Genomic DNA, 20872 nt, shown 5'->3' on the forward strand with positions numbered 1-20872 from the left:
CTCGTTTAGCACAAACTCCAGCATCAGTGAGGAATGGCATGGAAGCGATCAGCCTGTAGCTCTGCTGAGGCACTATTGAGCCTTCAGCTCGTCTGTATTGTTGGATCGACTGTTTGTCATCTTTCTCTTGAAAATATCCCATAGATTCCATATGGGGTTCAGGTCAGGCATGTTGGCTGGCCAATCAATCACAGTAATACCATGGTCAGCAAACCACTTGGAAGTGGTTTTGGCACTGTGGGCAGGTGCTAAAGTCCTGCTGGAAAAGCAAATCAGCATCTCCATAAAGCTTGTCAGCAGATGGAAGCATAAAGTGCTCCAAAATCTCCTGGTAGACGGCTGCATTGATTCTGGACTTGATAAAACACAATGTACCAACACCAGCAGACGTCACAGCACCCCAAATCATCACTGACCTCGGAAACTTTACACTGGACTTCAAGCAGCTTGGATTCTGTGCCTCTCCACTCTTCCTCCAGACTCCAGATATTGATTTCCAAATGAAATGCAAAATGTAAATTTATCTGAAAAGAGGACTTTGGACCACTGAGCAACAGTCCAGTTCTTTTTCTCTTTAGCCCAGGTAAGATGCTTCTGACGATGTTTCTGGTTCAGCAGTGGCTTGGTAGCCCTTTTCCTGAAGACGTCTGAGCGTGGTGACTCTTGATACACTGACTCCAGCTTCAATCCACTCCTTGAGAAGCTCTCCCAAGTGTTCGAATCAGCTTTGCTTGGCAGTATTCTCAAGCTTGTGGTCATCCCTGTTGCTTGTGCACCTTTTCCTACCCAAATTCTTCCTTCCAGTCAACTTTGCATTTAATATGCTTTGATACAGCACTCTGTGAACAGCCACACCTTTCAGTAATGACCCTCTGTGACTTACCCTCTTTGTGGAGGGTGTCAATGATTGTCTTCTGGACCATTGCCAAGTCAGCAGTCTTCCCCATTATTGTGGTTTCAAATAACAAGAGATACCCTGAAATTATACTGTAGAGATGGCCGTTTAATGAAACTCAAATATAAATATTCTATATCAATATATTGAGATACTGGATTTTGACTTTCATGAGCTGTAAGCTCTAATCATCAAAATTAAAGCAAAAAAACTTTTGAAATGTCTTACTTTACATGTTATGAATGTAAAATATATATGAAAGTTTCACTTTTTGAAATGCTACAAAAAAAGGAAGTTTTTCAATTTTTTTTAGATGTACCTGTATGTCTGAGGGGAATTTACTGTCTTTAGAAAAGTTTAGATGGTATTTTTTGTTTTCATCTTGCCTCTGTATAAAGCATAATAAAGTTCATAAGTGCAGCGCTGCTTTGTTTACAGCGGAAACTAAGGATTGCAAACGCTTAAAGCGCCACCTGCTGGCAGAAAGTGAATATGCGTCTCATTCGTTTGCTGTTTCTACTTTATGCAGATATTTTTTTATGTATAGTTTCACAAAACCGAAGTCAGACCATTCTGTTTTTGCTTCAGATTTCGAAATTATACAAATCTAATTTAGATTAAAAACTGCTCATGTTGCTTGCATGCAGCATCTTTGTTTGGATCATGATTAAAATGTAGTGGTTGCCTCTAATTTGAAATGGAAAGAGCACATGCAGACAAAGCCTTATTTTGTTTATATGAAGAGATTTATTTTATTTGTTACTTATTTATTTGATTTGGGGTTTGTTTTAAAATTTCAATTTAGTTTTGTTATTTACATTTACATTTTGTTATTTAGCAGACACTTTTATCCAAAGCGACTTACAAATGACGACAATAGAAGCAATCAAAACCAACAAAAGAGTAATAATATATTATAGTGTTATATTTCAATTTCACAAAGAAACGTGCAGCATTTTGTCCAAGCAATAATAAAAGGACACATTTAATTTGTCTTAAATCTCATTTTGTAAATCAAATCGTGAAATCAAAATCGTGAATCGAATCGAATCGTGAATTGAGTGAATCGTTACATCCCTACTATGGACCTACACTAGGTACTTTTAGGATATATCCTATCCCAAAACAGCATCATGGTTTGGCTGATTAGCATAGCCCCTCTTTGTCAGTGTCATAACTACAGCATCTGGCAGAAAAAAAAATTCAAAAGTAGCATCTTATTATTACAATTGTTGTAAGCAAGATGCAAATTGCAAGGTGTCTTAACTATTAAAACATATTTTTGTGTTACATCACCCAGTGAGCCAATTTTTCACAAACACATCATATAGTTTATGATGGTGGTCAGGTAATCCATTTTGAATTGATTCAGCTGTCAAACTGAATAGGAAGCAATTTTAGGGGGTAAGAGCATGTCATATCATGTCTTTAAGGATTATACAGCACTGCTAAACTCACTGTGCCATAAAATTGGAAACTAGGGTTTATGCTGTGTATGTGAGAAACGAGCGGAAGCGATAAGTGTAGTGGAACAGATGGATTGTGTTTACGCTGTTATATTTGTATCTATGGCAGCTATTGATATGTAGTGGAGTGTTGGAGAGATGCCATTGGAGGGCATGATGGGGTTTGCAAGTCCTCCCCACCCTGAGGGCTGTGAAAGGGCAACAGGCCCTGGGCTGAAACAAGCAAAACGGTGAGGAAGGAAGGAAGTGCTGAGAGCACAAATGAATGCCTGGGAATCCTATCTGCATTCTAGCTTTGTTCATGAATCCATTTGTCATCTTTTTTTATAGTGGACCATTGTAAAGCCTGTTTCTCATTGCAGTCGTAAGACTCGCCCATATTAAAGGAACACCCAAAATTGAAAATTCTCATTTCCTCACCCCAATGTTGTTTCAAATCTGTATGGCTTTTTTTTTTCTACTGTGGAAGTCAAAAGAAGAAATTTTGAATAATGTCTTGGAGCCAAATGCATGAACATCTTCATACAAACTAAGTGGGGGAGGGGGAATCGGGTTCAAATTAAACTGATATACCTTTTTATGCAATTAACTTGAAAAAGTGACCAGGAAAAAAAAAAATCAATGACTAATGTGTAAGTCTCAACAGTTAATGCAACTGGTCACTTTTGTTCATATAATTATAATAACTGACTAGGGCTTTCATGCTTGGTTGTAAAACCACACACACACTTGGGAACTACTATATTCTATATTCTTGGGAACTACTATATTCTATAACTACTATATTCTATATACTATATTCTTAGTCTTTTAAAGCCATACATTGGCTTTTTGGAATAAACAGACAAAAAACTTTAGTCACTATTCACCAAAAATCTTTACATCCAGTTCTCCTTGTGTGTTCATGAGAAGTAGTGGTGTCTGATTTATGAACAAACTGGTCAGATTAATTAATCAGTTGATTGGGTTCACAAGACTGTTTCGTTCATGATCAAACAGATCTGCTGAAATCACTGGTTCAATGATCACATCATAGCAGTTCTTGAAAACCAAAACCGGACAGTTGTAATGCAGTGCACTAATAACCAAATAGGAGAGTGTTAGTGTTAACAACCAGAGAGAAATGTCTGAACTTTTATTCACCCTAAGATCTGCCCAACAGCCGCTTCAAGCCTCTTCAAGTACACACTTTGGTGACGTAATACTGCATAGATGGGTATTCATCTGCAGTGTAGTCTGAACCAGTGCAGGTTCAGCAAAAAGGCACATGGAGGGTGTATTACTGAAGCAGTGGCTCATCATAGGTACAGTATTCTTCTGAATCATAAAATGACAAATAGGAAACTCTACAGTCTCATGGATTTACATGATTCTGAGTGAAGACTGCAAGACTGAAGGAACACATAAAGTGCAATTTAAGATATGGTGCAGGGCACAATAATGCAGGATGTCACTGATAATTTATTTTCCAATTTAAAGATGCACCAAATTAACTTGAAAAGGCACACTGTAAATGTCTTTTTTCATTTTTTTTTTAAAGGTGTAAATAAAATTATGATTACTGGAATATTTTTTACAAGAAAATACTATGTCAGTTTTTCTACTTAAAAATGTCACATTTAATTCAATGTCTTGCTGTTTCTTTGTAATTGTGAAATTTACTAGCAATTTCTGAGAGACAAATAGTTTCTGATTCAACTTTTATTTCGTTTTTTCAGTGTAGTACTTTTGATAATATTTAAAATTATAAAGGCTTACAGATAAAGACGGCTTGAACATTTTTCAGAAAGATTTGTTTACAGTTTTTTTTTTTACTTCCTTTAAAGTGGCTGCATGCCATTTTGAATTGACATGGTCAGAGTGAAACAGAAAAAGTGTTTTGAAGAATATTCATGCTGCTCTCTTACATGAAAGTAGACGGTAAGTAAGAGGTGTGAGGCTCAAAAAACACCAAATGTGATATGTAAGAACAAAAATCTCCAAAAAATAATAAAAGGGGTCCAAATGACTACTCATGCATTATATTTCAAGTCATCTGAAGTTATGTAACTGCTTTGTGAAGAACAGACCGAATGTTATCTTGAAGATCTTGACGTCCGAAGGAAGTGAAAAGGAGCAGATGGGACATTCTGCTAAAACAACTCCTTTTGTGTTCCACAAAAGAAATTACGTTTGGACAACATGAAGGTGAACAAATGATGACAGAATTTTCATTTTAGTCTGAACTATCCCTTTGAGCATGTCAGGTAGATGCGAGGCACACTGCTGTCCCTGCTGTCTCTTATTCTCACTCTGTGTTGTGTTTTGTATCTATTTGTCTGTCACACTCTTTTTCTCCAGCTGTTGAGTAACTCTTGAGCCTCTGTTTTTCTCCCCTCAGGCTCAATGCATGCACCCAGCTGAAGGAGCTGCGCTGTCCAGATGACAAAATGCATCACAATGCAACTATGTAGACTTGTCTTCAGTGACAGATGGAGTACAAAGAGAGATAATAAACGCATTTTCAGGGAAAGTTATTTCAAAAGCTGATGTGTGGACCCTGGTGTGCTTTCCATTTAACTTATCCTTCTTCAAAACCAGCTCACAGATAATGTTTGTCAACAGTGAGTAGTACCACAACATACCTTGACATTAACCAGTATGAGCTTGCACATGTTGCCTGCATTGGTTGAACTTCTGTGAACTGACATACTTTACTTACACGCACAATTTAAAATAATTCTCCGTTTATGCCCTGCTTTCTTGTAGCCAGTAATAGTGCAGTGTTAAATTCATCTGGCAAATAGCACTTTGTTTTGTGAAAGGCCCATTTTGTATAGAAAGGAGGAGTGTTTTAAAGGACAACAATGACTTAATTTATAAATTCACAGCACAACGCTGTTTTGGCACATTCAGCTCCTGGAGGTTTTTGCACTGAAATACCTCATGCCAATGTGGCACAGCTGTTTAGTGTATTTGCCTCTGAGTGTGCCATTAAATAAACAAATTGTTTGCATAGGAAAAACATATTCATGCATTTTGTCAAAGTAGATAACTTTGTCATTGCTCCCACAGCCGGTCTGAATAATGAAACAGAATGCAAGAAGTTCACAACAAAGGCTGCATGTGGGGTCCAGTATATTTTATAACAGATGGTATTGAAGAGGATGTTTTAATTAACATACATTACCTGATTTGTTTAAGGGCAGACTTGTTAGTATATGCAAATTTGATCCCACTTCATATTAGGTGTATTTATATGTATGTCAAAAAAGTTATTGTTTGGTACAGTGTACTTAATGTGTTTATGTTGCAAAACACGTTTGTTGCTTTTGAGATGGGACAGGTTAGGTTTAAGGGGATAGTCGTAGCCTCAAGAAATTAATTGCATGTAAGTATTTAAAATATAATTACAATGTAAAAACAAATGTAAAATAATTCAAATGTTATTGGCTACACAGTATAATGACATTTAATTTTAAGTGAGCTTTTATCCATGTTTGAAAAGTATTATACATTTACACAGGCCATAATAGGAGTTGGTTTTTACAACCCTTCTACTTCTTCTTATGCAGTATATACAGAAAAAAAGTATTTTCATAGAGTTTTTTGGGAAAATATCATACATGGATAGGCTAAGGTAACTATTGTCAGAGAGTCACCACAGTCTCCACCAACGACACTCACCGCCAACTGTCAGCTCTAATCAGCAGCACTATGTCCCTGCACTCTTCCCGTTCACTCACTGTCTGGTCTCAAACTTTCCATGTTGACTTATCTGACCCACTTACCTTTTGTCTACTTACCAGTTGCTCCACCGCTCCAGTTCTCCACTGTCTCCACACTCCACTGTTACCTCCGGATCCCCTGGAAAAGTAAAAAGGACATTCACACTCAGATAAGCCCCTAGAGATATTCCCATTCCCCGCCTGCTTACCTAGACATTCTGCTCATCTCATTCCCCTCTGCTACTACTCAATAAACCTGTTGAGAGCTGGTTAGCGTTCTTCGAACAGCTATCTCTCCGGTCATACACCCTCAGTCTGCCCCTGTCAGTCCTATGGCCATCCCTGCAAACTATTCGGGTGAGGCGGTTGAATGTAGCGTTTTTTTACTCCAAGTTTCACTCTACAAAGAGATGCAATCCCATAAATTTTCCAGCGAATGGGCTAAAGTTGCCTTCCTGATTTCCCAGCTAAACGGATGGACATTGCTCTGGGCACGAGCCATCTGGAACTCACAGACCACTATAATTAACTCGTTCGATGCCTTCTCTTCCCACTTCAAGGAGTTCTTCGGCCTATCCACCGGCTCACTCTCCATTGCCGACCAACTCATACGCCTCCGTCAGGGAGATTCTTCGGCCAGTGACTATACTCTGCTGTTCTGGACTCTGGCGGCCTTGTATGGTGGAACGAGGCAGCGCTAATCAGGGTTACCGTCAGGGCTTGGATCCACAGATCAGAGCCCAGATGGCAATCTATGATGACACCGTCAGTCTGGAGAGCTTTATGCAGAAGGCCAGAAGATCTCCCAACGTCTCACGGCTTGTCAGCCAGACATAACCGCTCATTCTCCGTCCTCACCAGCTGCCTGTTCTCCGTTACCAGAACCTATGCAAAGGGATAATAATTGCCTCTCACGCACAGAGCGTGCTCGATGTCTCGCCACAGGGCTGTGCCTCTACTGCGGAGTTCCGGGGCACTTCATTCGGGTGTGCCCCTCTCGCCCCCCACGCCCAGCGGTGAGTACCCTCCAATTGGAACCTGCTATCTCTACCCTACCACTGCTAACGTTACAACTGCTCACCCCACGTCATTTCATTTCAGTACCCGCCCTCGTGGACTCGGGATCCTCAGGCAATTTCATCTCACAAGCCCTCCTAAAACAACTTGATTTACCCCGCCAGACAGGCCGAGCTGAAGATCAAGATCATACAGAGAAAACTGCTCGGGCATGGGCACATTAAGTTTCGGTCTCCGCCGATCACTCTGCAAGTAGGCTGTCTTCATCAGGAGAGGATTTCCTTTCTGGTACTGGAGGGACCCACCATCGATATCATCCTGGGATGTCCCTGGCTATCTCAACATTCCCCCGAAGTCAGATGGGATACCAGCGAGATCCTCCGATGGAGTAAAACCTGCATCCAAAACTGTCTCTTCAACGTCCCTGTACCCCTGGTTAGTAACCTGAAGCTCCAAGTTCATTCCACCCTAGTGGAGAGCCCCGAACCTCGTGAGGTTCCGAAGATCCCATCTGACTACCTGGCATTCCAGGATGTGTTTGACAAACAAGCAGCCACGAAGTTACCACCGCACCGGCCATGGGATTGTGCCATCGACCTGCTGCCTGGATCTATACTCCCCAAGGGTCGCGTATACCCCCTGTCCATCCCGGAGCGCAAGGCGATGGAGGATTACATCAAGGAGGCTCTCCAACAACAGTTCATTCGCCCTTCCACCTCTCCGGCGGACTCGAGCTTCTTCTTCGTGGGCAAGAAGAACGGAGGCTTGCGGCCCTGCATCGACTACCGGACCCTCAATGATCATACTGTCAAGTTCCCTTATCCTCTTCCCCTCCGTGTGGCCCACATCTTCTCGAAGCTGGACCTGCGGAGCGCCTATAACCTCGTTTGTATCTGGGAAGGCGATGAGTGGAAGACGGCGTTCATTACCCCCTCAGGCCACTATGAATATTGAGTCATGCTGTATTGCCTTCCCAGCTCTCCGTCCATCTTCCAGGGGTTTATGAACGAGGTGTTCAGGGAGTTCCTCCACCGGTTTGTCATCGTGTACATAGACGATATCCTGATCTACTCCCGGAACCTGTCTGAACATTGCCATCATGTGACGCAGGTCCTACGCCAACTCAGGAAACACCACCTCTACCTGAAGCTCGAGAAGTGTGAGTTCCACCGCCCCACGGTCCAGTTCCTCGGCTACATCCTCGGTGCGGATGGGATCCAGATGGACCAGGGGAAGGTCCAAGCCATCCGGGACTGGCCCCAGGCTCAATCAGTAAAGGAACTTCAACGATTCCTCAGCTTCGCAAATTTCTACCAGAAGTTCATTCTGAACTTCAGTCTCCTCTCAGGGGGTTACTTCCACGCTCCGTCAGAAACCCAAGTCTCTGTCCTGGAACTCCAAATCTTCAGCCGCCTACAAGAAGTTCCAGGAGGCCTTCTGCACTGCTCCCGTCCTCTCACATCCCGAACCATTCATAGTGGAAGTGGATGCCTCCACCACCGGCGTGGGAGCAGTGCTGTCTCAATACTATGGAGAGCCTCCCTGACTCCACCCTTGCGCTTATTCTCCAGGAAGCTTTCTCCAGTGGAGCGGAACTATGATATTGGAAATCGGGAGCTGCTCGCCATTAAACTGGCACTGGAGGAATGGAGACATTGGCTGGAGGGAGCTCAACACCCCTTTACGGTCATTACTGATCACAAAAACCTGGAATATCTCCGAAGTGCTAAGAGGTTGAACCCCCGGCAGGCTCGCTGGGCCCTTTTCTTCACCCGGTTCCAGTTTTCCATCATGTATCGACCCGGAGATAAGAATGTCAAGGCAGATTCCCTCTCACGTATGCATGCCCCCGACGAACCCTCCACACCTGATCCCACGTCGGAGTCGACTTCGTCACAAATCTCCCCAGGTCAGAAGGTTATACTTGCATACTCGTTGCAGTTGACCGATTCTCCAAAGCCTGCAAGTTAATTCCTCTCCGGGGTTTACCCACAGCCCTCAAAACAGTAGAGGTCCTCTTCCATAATCTCCTCCGCACCTTCGGCATCCCGGAAGATGTCGTCTCCGACCATGGGCCACAGTTTGTCTCCTGTGTCTGGAAGGCATTCTTCAAACTCCTCGATGTCACCGTCAGTCTCTCTTCAGGGTATCACCCCCAGACTAACGGCCAGACTGAGCGGAAGATTCAGGAGATTGGGAGATGTTTCCGGGCTTACTGTTATGACAACCAGCACAGCTGGAACCACTTCCTCCCGTGGGCCGAGTATGCACAAAATTCCCTCAAGCAAACCTCACCCCTTTCCAAGCTTTTAAAACCGCTGAATGGGAAGTAGCTGTTCTGGGTCAAGCAGAGGTAACACCCCACAGCACAATGACATAACTACCCATTAATCAATGCTCCCGGGTTGAGAGAACCAATTCTAAGGTAGAGAAGGTTTTTTAAGACAGACTTGCATGTAAGAATGCAGGCCCAGTGGATTTATGATGGAAAACAGTGTTAGTATGACAGTTGCATAGCATCTATGCAGCTGAGCAGCGAGTCTAATAGTCTTGTAACATTATGCTTGTCTCCTGTGTTTCATGTTCTGTCACTGAAATGTGCACCAGACAAATGGGTGAGACTTCAGATAAAAATCACTGTCCGGTGAGCCTCTACTGATATTTATAGAAATGTTGTCATCATTTACTCATTTTACCACTTATATCCTTTATATCGTCAATAAATTAGGAGTGTTTAACATCAAACATTAAAAATAAGTGATCATAGCATCAAAAAAGTGTACTTGTTTAAAGCATGACAGAAGGTCACTTGAAAGCTTCACTTTAAATGATTACAAAATTAAAAGCTTTCTTAAGTGGCCTTTTATTTAATTAATATTATATCTGCAAGTACAGTTTTAAAAATACTCTTTAAAAATCTGAAGAACACTAAGTTCAGAGCGATAAATAAATATTTACAAATGAGTTTAAGGAGTGCACCATCCTACAACACAGAAACACTAATAATTATAGGAATAAATTGAACCATTTCTAACACATTACAAACTTATAAGATTCTAGAAACTTTCCAAACATTCAAGACTTCATCTGTTTCTGTGCAAGGAATTATAAGGTTCAGCACAACAATTTCTTAAACACAACAATTTCTTAAACAGTGTAAGGTAAAACATGGGTTTTACCTTACACTGACAGCACTGACATTTCTCCAGAGACCGAATATCACACCAATTTACAATTAATGATAAACCAACACAACAGAACAAACTCAGCCCACTTACTTTGTCAACATGAGTCAAGGTAAGCCAGTTTAACTCAGAGAAAGAGGTTTAAGAGCTTCATGTGTAAGAAGTGCCCCTTAATCACATCATGAATGAGTCCATTAAGCTCTAATGGAACTGATAACAACCTGAGAGGAAGCAATGGTCCCATTATGAGCAATATTTATAGCAGATACAAAATTGCCCCTCTATCATTGTCGTTATGACTTTTGACAATTATGTCTGTACGTCATGAGCATAAAGAAATAAAGGGACGGAAATTGCACTTCACACTGCCATTTCCAGTATTATTTGATGGAGGGCACGGCTGGTCGTATGTGTGTTGTTTTTACCAGCAGGTACAGATGTAAACAAAAGCTCTAAGTGTTCATTCAAAGCCTAGTTCATCAAGGCACTGATCACTGAGTTTAATCAGCACAAATTACTTAAGTGCATAATGTGCGAACATCACAAATTCCAAGTTCATTTATCCAGTTTTAAAATTCCCTTGAAATTTTGTAATACTTATTCATGTAAGAATTACCTAAGGAAAGAATAATTGACGACAGGCCGTTGAAATATTAGAAAGCAATGCACAACCGAGGTTGTGAATTAAATCTAATTATTACACTGCCTGGTGGAATTCTTGATTCCGACTGGTCAGTCGCAACATTCTAAAATATGCTATTCCTCGATAACAACTGGTAAAAGCTGATAACACAGGCTCATCCAGGCAACTGAAGTCAGTGTTATATGCTTGCTAGGAACAAGTTTTGCGTTTTTGGTCAGCTAAAAAAATATTAAAAATTGGATCAATATTATGTGTACAAAAATGTAATTGTGTCATCCTGGTATTGCCGACTTGCTCTCTCTTGTTTTAACGATTGTTTTGTACACTGTAATGGATTATAAGATAACTAACAAACTTGTAAGATTTGAGCTCTTCTATCTTGAACCTTGTTTCACAATTCATACCCAGTGCAATGCTGTACCAGGTGAGCAAGTTTACTATGCTAGAAAAGCAATACATACGGAGCTGGTTATGTGATGCAAAAGTCTAAATGTTTTAATTTACAAATCATGCAATATAGTAAAGGTGTTTTGCAGTCATAGTATTGTGCAAGCAACCATGATAAAATAAGTCTTTGTTAATTGATAATCTACACCCGTAATCATTATTTGCGTAAAAAGGAATAAAAGTAGTTGGTGTTTTACTGTCTAGTATTAATTTCATTTGAAAACTACAGTGAATTGTATATATAGGTTATTTATTTATTTTTTGAGTTTTGCAGAAATGTGGAGAGAGGCACATTTTTCCAGCGAGCCTACATGTTTTTGTGTCTTTATAAATACTAATAAAAAGCAGATATAGTATGATAGTAATATGCATGCTAAAAAAATCCATGTCATGACCCCTATTCATGTTCTTCCATACCATACACAATGCTTTCCTCTCTTTTTTTTTTTTTTTTTTACAGTGGTGTGATTAGTCTGTTATGAATGTAATGACATTTGAACACATTTGTGAAGCGACGTACCAAAGCATTCATCTAAGCATACAGTTCACATAAGCGACTGCAATTCTGTTCCAAGTGCCATCTGCCTACAAACTCTAGTAGAGCATGATGAATGGTGTGGAAATGATGTAGGGTTGATAATGGACCACCTCATTTGGATTACAGTGCTTCTATCCTGGCAATAGCAGTGCAGTTGCCAGGATAGAAGCAAACAAACAGTGTGGTTTGAAAAATGATTAATGCTAGCATTTAAAGCAGCATGTGATAACAATGCCCTTATCAGGTCTTATTCCAGCATCAGTCTCACACAAGCACAACAGCAGTTTCCCAGAGCATCAACACCTCTACACATCTGTTTTTCCACACTGTGCTTCTTTCTCCTGCAAAACAATCTTTAACAGAGGGGACAATGTATTAAAGCCACAGAGGTGAGAAGTCTCTGGTTTGTTTTGTTAAAGGCAGGACAGAAGCTTGGCCTACAGCCTTAAAGAGGATTGAGTTAAATAAAACTGATTAGAAATTCAAGCGCTAATGCACCGAAGGGATTCATGTCCGCTCAATGCATGTCCGCTCAGTTCCACCCCTAAACTTAACCATCACTGAAGTGTAAACAGATCGTATGAAATTGTATGAATGGCATTGTATAAAATTCATACAGTACCAATAGTTAAAGACAAACCACATTATATATATATATATATATATATATATATATATATATATATATATATATATATATATATATATATATATACACACACACTGTATTTATTGATTTTTACTTGAATTTATTTAGTCACCATCTTGATATCATAATTAATAAAAAAAAAAACATTACACAAGCACATATTTTAATCTACAGCATGGCAGGCCTTCTCTGTCATATCTGGCTCCATGTCTGGCCAACCATACCAGCAGCAGCAAGCGCACTACACAACACAAAAATTAGAACACACCCATTACAAGTTTCCACACCATTTATTTATAGTGTAGATATTGTTTTTGATTATAACGGGAGTGTTCTAGATTTATTATTTTGCATCAGTCATTTGCAATGTAGCTGAGGTTTACTATAAAACACCAACACTGTGATAAAAAATAAAATAAATAATAATAATAATAATAATAAAAATGTGGGGAATTCTTACCAAGAAATATTCAATACATTCAACCAAAGACACTGCAGTCAAAGAAAAAAAAATATTTTAGGGGCAAACAGGATCTTTTATGACATTTTTGCAAAGAAAATTTTTTGAAATAGTAGCATGTTTTTGAGTTCTCGCCAACAAATGGATTTTAAAGGAACAGTTCACTCAAAATTGAAAATTCTGTCAATTCTGTCAAATAATTTTATGAAATTTCAAATGAGATATTAGACATCTATACAAGAAAATGGGATGATCTGTACTGCCAAGTACCAAAAATGTGCCAATATGATGTTTGAACTACTGTAAACTTAAAAAAGTTTTCTGCAGTCATAAAAATGGCTTTAGGTGAGAAACAAACCAAAGTTCAAACTAATTTTTATGAGAATCTGACACCATTGATTTTCATGCGTCATGTGACCAAATGCAACACAACCTGTTTGGAAATGGAAATTTTTTTATTTAAAAGCGACAGCAAAAGGAAAGATTGTCACGACAACTTACATTTTTTGTTTGTCCTTTTGTGCTGATAGAGAAATAATACAAGGATGAAACAACATTATAAATGAATGACAAATTTAGAATTTTTGAGTAATCTATTCCTATATATACAGTGGTGTGAAAAAGTGTTGGCCCCCTTCCTGATTTTTTTTTTTTTTGCATGTTTGTCACACTTTAATGTTTCAGATCATCAAACAAATTTAAATATTAATCAAAGATAACACAAGTAAACACAACATGCGGTTTTTGAATGAAGTTTTTTATTATGAAGGAAATACAAAATCCAAACCCACATGGCACTGTGTGAAAAAGTTCTTGCCCCCTAAACCTAATAACTGGTTGGCCCACCCTTAGCATCAACAACTGCAATCAAGTGTTTGCGATAACTTGCAATGAGTCTGTTACAGCGCTGTGGAGGAATTTTTGGCAAAATTGTTGTAATTCAGCCACATTGGAGGGTTTTCGAGCATGAACCGCCTTTTTAAGGTCATGCCACAGCATCTCAATAGGATTCAGGTCAGGACTTTGACTAGGCCACTCCAAAGTCTTCATTTTGTTTTTCTTCAGCCATTCAGAGGTGGATTTGCTGGTGTGTTTTGGATCATTGTCCTGCTGCAGAACCCAAGTTCGCTTCAGCTTGAGGTCACGAACAGATGGCCGGACATTGTCCTTCCGGATTTTTTGGTAGACAGCTGAATTCATGCTTCCATTGATCACAGCAAGTCTTCCAGGTCCTGAAGCAGCAAAACAGCCCCAGGCCATCACACTACCACCACCATATTTTGCTGCTGGTATGATGTTCTTTTTCTGAAATGCTGTGTTACTTTTACGCCAGATGTAATGGGACACACACCTTCCAAAAAGTTCAACTTTTGTCTTGTCAGTCCACAGAGTATTTTCCCAAAAGTCTTGGGGATCATCAAGATGTTTTCTGGCAAAACTGAGACGAGCCTTTATGTTCTTTTTGCTCAGCAGCAGTGGGAAGGTTCACCACTGTTCCATGTTTTCGCCATTTGTGGATAATGGCTCTCACTGTGGTTCGCTGGAGTCCCAAAGCTTTAGAAATGGCTTTGTAACCTTTTCCAGACTGATAGATCTCAATTACTTTCTTTCTCATTTGCTCCTGAATTTCTCTGGATCTCAACAGGATGTGTAGCTTTTGAGGATCTTTTGGTCTACTTCACTTTGTCAGGCAGGTCCTATTTTAATGATTTCTTGATTGCGAACAGGTGTGGCAGTAATCAGGCCTGGGTGTGGCTAGAGAAACTGAACTCAGGTGTGATAAACCACAGTTATGGTTTAATGGGGGGGGGGGGGGGGGGGCATTCACACAGGCCCATGCGGTTTGGATTTTGTTTTCCCTTTATAAAATAAAAACTTCATTTAAAAAATGCATGTTGTGTTTACTTGTGTTATCTTTGATTCATATTTAAATTTGTTTGATGATCTGAAACATTAAAGTGTGACAAACATGCAATAAAATAAAAAATCAGGAAGGGGGCCAACACTTTTTCACACCAGCGTACATCAATATTAGTTTTGACTGTTTCAAAATAGTATTCTTTGTTGCAACATCATTACAATTCATATACTTAAAAATAATGGGTTCAGTTCATCAAATGCATGTTCTGTTGCACTTCCAAAGCATGGCTCGGGTTCTCCTGGGATACTCTTGGCAAGTTCATTCCTAAATAAATTCCAAGAGGTTCTGAAGTTTGAATGCAGAGAGATGAGCATAACAGACGCTTTGCCTCCCTCACTGAAGAATTTGGCATCACTTCAGTTTGGCTGCAAGAAACAGAGGCCTTACACTCACATGGAAATAGAAGGCAGACCCATGTATGCATGATTTATCGACTTCCACGATTACTGTCATGCTTGGATAATATTACATGATGCCAATTTTGGAATATTCAACAGGATGTTTTGTTTTGGCCGACAACCTCAAACAAATAAGTTCATGGTCTTTGATCCCTTGTGGTGATGAAGTATTTCCCTTTTTGAAAAAAGTCCAACTGGATATAGCAAAATGTAGCACTTTATAAGCACTAAAGAGTCTTTCATCTGCAGTTATTATAAATTAGCCACTATTATCTCACCTTTACCACAAAAAGACTGAATTATCTTTCACTCAAAAGGCAAAATTGGTCAAAAAAATGTCAGTAATTTCTCTTTTTAGTTAACTGAACACTAAACCAGGACCTAAATGTTTCTTTCACTCTCCACGAAGCACACACAAGCACAAAATACACACCATGTGCACAAATAACAGACACCACAAAACAAAGTCATTACAAATCTCAACAGACATTTACCGATATCTACATATTTAACAATTATAAATTAAAATTGTGCAAATTGCCCCACATAGTTATCAGCGAAAATCATCGGCATTATCATCATGTGTTTGATGATCTAAAGAAAATATAAAGGCGCATCATTATGCACACAAATGCCACAATATGGGGCATCAGCTGCTCATTGTCATTAAAGGTGAAGTGTGTCATTTATACGTTATTATTGACACTACACTACTACTTGGAAAAATGAATTTTCATAACAGACTCTCTATGTTCCAATCGTTCAGACCAAGTTCATATCAATAACTGAGAAATCCCTTCTGTTAGCATTCTCATTCAACTTAAATGTAGCTGCTTGACATCTACATGTTTAGTCATCAGTGAGGAAAGATGACTTTTGCCTCTATAATGGTGTAGTCACAGCATCTACCAGCATGGATTAATTGCTAATATTAACCAGACAAACCTTAACCCTATACGGTTCAAACAAAAAGTCCCACCCCAAACTCTTTGTTATTGTTATGGCTCAGCTGGGCCACTCAAACAAACAGATTTGGTGGCGCTAATGTCGTAGAAATTACACACTTCACCTCTACACTTCGTCGCAATCTCATATCAGTGTCTTGTGGTTGCGTATTTATTTTATTTTTTTATAGCATATCATATCTTGAACTGAGCATGACAAACATCCTTTGAGTGAGGAACCATTTTGATCGATGAGGTTGTAATTTGTTCTAAATTTTCTCTTCGCTTTCTGGCTCTCATCCTCACAGTTCCTCCTACACTTCCTGAACATCTTTCAAAGCTCTATGGCAAAGGATTTGAATGCCTATTGGGAGATGAGAAGTATGCGAGAGAAGAAGCATTTGCTAACTAATACTGACTCGTGAACATATCAACATGTCTGGTGGACAGTCTTCTCCTCTGACCACTGACACAGGGGAATCGGATCTGTCATGCTACTCCATTAAGGCATTGACCCTTTGAAGCATTTCACATATGGCTGTATTTTGCATGCTTGAGTATACCAAGCGTATTTTCTTGAAAAATCATCGTGATTAATAATGGCACATTCATCTAATGTGTGCTTGAAGTCATGTTCACTATACAGAATCTGCTTTAAGCAACTTTCACCTCTGAAGATTGGGTGACTGATTTGTACTTCACTTACTCTGCAAGGTGAATCTTTGTGTTTTTGTTTTAATATTGGGGTCTATGACCTACAGAAAAAGGCACACGGGTAATACCTGTCAATACTTGATCAGTCTATATCTATACCTTAGCTTGGCAATTAATTTCTAACAAAGACATAGATGGTTTTAATTAAACTACACAAAAACAGCTTTATGTGTAACATGTACCCAAAAGTGTCAATTGATTCCAAAATATATGCAAACAAAAATGCTGGTGTGCTGGTTTCACCACAAGGCTTCTTCACTTACTTAACCAGCATAATGTCCTTGACCAATCAGCTTCACCAATTTTTGGCTTTGCTGGTCTATCGGCACCATATTAGCATAAACCTGTATGGAAATTCAGGTCCAAGTTGGTCTTTTCTACAGGGGCATGTGGGGTTCCTTCAGTTCAAATGGAGCTCATGGACTCTGGAATGCATTACCCGGTTTAGTTAACTATTTGACAAGTTCAGTTAAGTGTATCTCTTTCTTAATCTTCCATTCATCCAGAGGTGCTGGTTGTATGTTTGCTTGTGATGGTTCCTCTTGGACCCTGCAGTCCCAATGGGTTTTCTCTACTAAATCTTCAACATCACATTCAGCTATATAAGACTAGAGGTAAGACTCTGTTCTTCATCATTGAGTTTGTTAGCATGTACATTTGTACAAATCTTTAACATATGCCCACCTTCTGCTCACCGCTGATCCTGTCTGACTGGGACAGTGTCAACTGAGCACCATGTAACCATGTGCCCATCATGCGTCCATCAGAGAGGACAGTGCTCTCACAAACTCACACACAAACACACACACATTCACACGCCTCTTGCTCCTTGCTTCAGGACCCTCAGCCAGAAGAAGCGAGGGTGGTTGGGATAAGGGTCTTCTTCTGTGAGACATCTGGAGCTCACAGGTTGCTCTTGGCATTGTCCTGTTGAACGCTACAGCACTTTCCTCTGTCCACCATCACTATGTCCTCTGTTATCGAGCTGCAGGTGGAACTATCTTGTGGTGTGGAGGTGAACTGCAATCCAGTGCCCATACCATTCTGGCTGTTGGATACAAGCATTTGCTTTTCTTCTGGACTGCCGAGCCGGGAGGTAGTGGTAGCGATATCAGGCAGCCGAGAGAGGTTTGAAGGAGAGACCATGATGCTGCCACTCTTCATCTGAAGGGACTGGCTGTAGGTGTGACGGTACTCCTCCTCTATGTCCCTCCCAAGCTTCCAACGTCTCCATTTCTTCAGAATCTCAGACTGAACCTGACCAATCATGAAGATGCACAGAATGGTTAGGATACAGACGTGTGAGGATAGAGCCATCTGTGTGAGATTGTGTACAATAAAAAAGAGAATCAAACTTACCTCCTTGTTGACGAAGCAATATAAGATGGCTACCAGCAGCCCCTGTGAACATGTCAGAGCATGAATAAGCAATTAAAAAAGTTGCTGCTGAAATGACCAGGAATGCATTTCCCCTACAATGACATACAACTTGTTGCTTAACTACCATGATACGATACATTGTTGAAGAAATTATGTAGCTAGTCATGACTGTTTCCCAAAGCTGTATTGATTTTGTTGCACATCAGTAATTTGAACCACATTGGTTCAACAATAGAGGACTGTCATTATTAATATTACACAGGTCATGGAGTAATAACTTCTGCTAATGAATTGGTTTGTGATGGAATTACTGTCAGATTATTGACATAAATAAGGAACACAGCATCTGAGGATAACTTTACTATATTTGTTCTCCATTGTTTTGCATTGATTCAATGACAGGTTCCCTCTTACACCATTGACTTACTACATACGCATATGCACACTCTTCAAAATGCTGCCTTCATTCTCTTGACAAAAAAAGACGTAGAACGGCATATATGGAATAACAAATACAGATGCATGTTATCCTACTTATTTTGCTCAAGAGCATGATCTATTTCCATGTCATGCTAACAACAAACTAACCACACAACTTTGCAATGCTGTTTGTGAATGCTCATTAAAACTACAGTTTTGGGAACAGTGGAACTTGTGATCAAACTGATCATATCTGGCTAACAATGCTTTTGAGAAAAACACCACAGTATAGATGATCACTGGCTTATGTTGTGTTTTGGATGCTGGTCCCAATAGGATGTTTGTTTTTCAACCAGACTTTTTAACTGGCTTTGCTGGCAAGACTTTCTTGGTCAATCAACTTCACCAGAAGGTCAGACTATACAATGTGATTTACCCAAGTAGGTCTTGTTCATTGGTTAAAATCTTTTGTTGATCACAAAGTAATAACAAAAAGTTCTAACTCTGACCCTACTTTTAACTTCAACCAGCACTAACCATCATATTCTGGCCTGGATCTGCTATTCAAGCTGATCTTTTCAGTAGGAAATACCATACAATTTCTGTAGCTCGTCTAGTTCATGGGTTTGATTCCCAGGGAGCACACATTTATATTATGACTGTCCTGTAAGTTCCTTTGCATAAAAGTTGATTTTACTGCTAAAAGCCCAGCTAAACTATATGTATTTTTTCAGGTTGTTCATAGTCATAAATAAAAACAAAAAATAAAAATCTAATAAAAGTAATAATCAGTCTATTTTGCGAATAACCTAAACTTGACAAATTTGAATGAGTTCATTTAGTGCAATCTGCAGTGAGATATTCAAAAGCCAATAAGGATGAAGTGTCGGCAGATGGAAACATAACATTCAAACCTTATGGCCTCACTTGTTCTCTCCCTTACTCTGAATCTTTACGCATGTGAAAAGTCTCATCAGGGCAATTCCTCCAGGCAGATGATACAAATTCGCCACATTGCAGCTGCGCTCCACTCAAGTGTCATTACCAGTTTGTCAAAGGGTGAGTCAGTCAATTTGTAGCATCTGCTCTCTTAAAGCAATTAGTCCTGACACTGTAAAATAAGCTACATAATGTCAATTTATTTTTTTCAAAGCTGCTGCCCAATCAAGGGACATTTAAAATTAATTGTTAATTTGCAGCATATGGGGCTTTTAGGGAGATTTTAGCAGGGTGAGATGATTTCTCAGTTTAGCCATGACTGAGTGGCATATCAAGAACATAACATTTTTCAATTTGTTATTATACCTGAGCTTGTTCTGAGCAATTTTGAGCTTGTTATGCATCTGTCAGCGAGGGTCAGAGTTGTGCGGCATTCAAAATTGAACTCACTTGAGAATGCCTTTTAGATTCCAATGCAATTTCTGAAAATGTTTTAGACTAATGAACTGAAATTCAGTACTTTCCTTGTCCCATCATTCCACTAAAACTTCACTAGTTGAAAGTAAAACAAATCTAAAATTCAGAGTTTTGCTCAACCCTGGTTAGAGCGATGGGTTATTAAGATTTCCTGACCTGGAAGGAGTTGAAGAAGAGGTCGATGAATAGCTTTGTGAGGCGCAGGGATAGAGCACCATGTGAGGTAGACTCATCAGTAACAAATGAAAAAAGGACTGAATGGATCCCCAGTAACGGAATCAGGGTGAGGGTTGACTTAGCAAGCCTGAAATTGGGAGAAAAACACAAAGATAGACAGTTAATCTGGAAACAAATGCACAACATTGTGCAAATGCTCAAAGTTCAAGACCAATTCTCACTATTAACTACTACTTTTACTAATTAGCTGCTTATTAATAGTTAGTAAGGTAGTTGTTGCATTTAGGTATGGGGTAGAATTAAGGGATCTAAAACATGGTCACACAGAGTAAGGCAATAATATGTGATTTAAGCCAAGCCGACGGGCAGTTTTTGTTTGTCGGCTGACTAAGTTTTCTCAGTGTGTTCCGCACTGTCAGCTGAAGTTGGTCCTCGTCGGCTTTTTTTCAGCCGTTGGAGCTCGGGCGTTGGAGCTCGTCGGTCAGTCGGGCCATC

The 20872-nt window shown here is 39.7% G+C and overlaps 1 protein-coding gene across 3 annotated transcripts in view; it reads right to left on the bottom strand.

Moving 5' to 3' along the window:
* Positions 1 to 14726: 14726 nt before the first annotated feature.
* The window catches only part of LOC306868877 (glucagon receptor-like), a 74344-nt gene continuing 68198 nt past the window's right edge, over positions 14727 to 20872 (bottom strand). Inside the window, exons 12-14 of one of the 3 annotated variants that reach the window (XM_079415324.1) lie at positions 20357 to 20504; positions 18344 to 18385; positions 14727 to 18241 (exon numbers count right to left, since the gene is read on the bottom strand). In XM_079415324.1, coding sequence (XP_079271450.1) covers positions 17888 to 18241; positions 18344 to 18385; positions 20357 to 20504 — 544 coding nt within the window. In that variant the 3' untranslated portion in view covers positions 14727 to 17887. The remainder of the gene's footprint in view (positions 18242 to 18343; positions 18386 to 20356; positions 20505 to 20872) is intronic. The other 2 variants (XM_079415322.1, XM_079415323.1) reach the window with 2 other exon arrangements.

This window comes from Barbus barbus, assembly GCF_936440315.1.
Source record: "Barbus barbus genome assembly, chromosome: 4".
In the NCBI taxonomy this organism is placed as follows: Eukaryota; Metazoa; Chordata; class Actinopteri; order Cypriniformes; family Cyprinidae; genus Barbus; species Barbus barbus.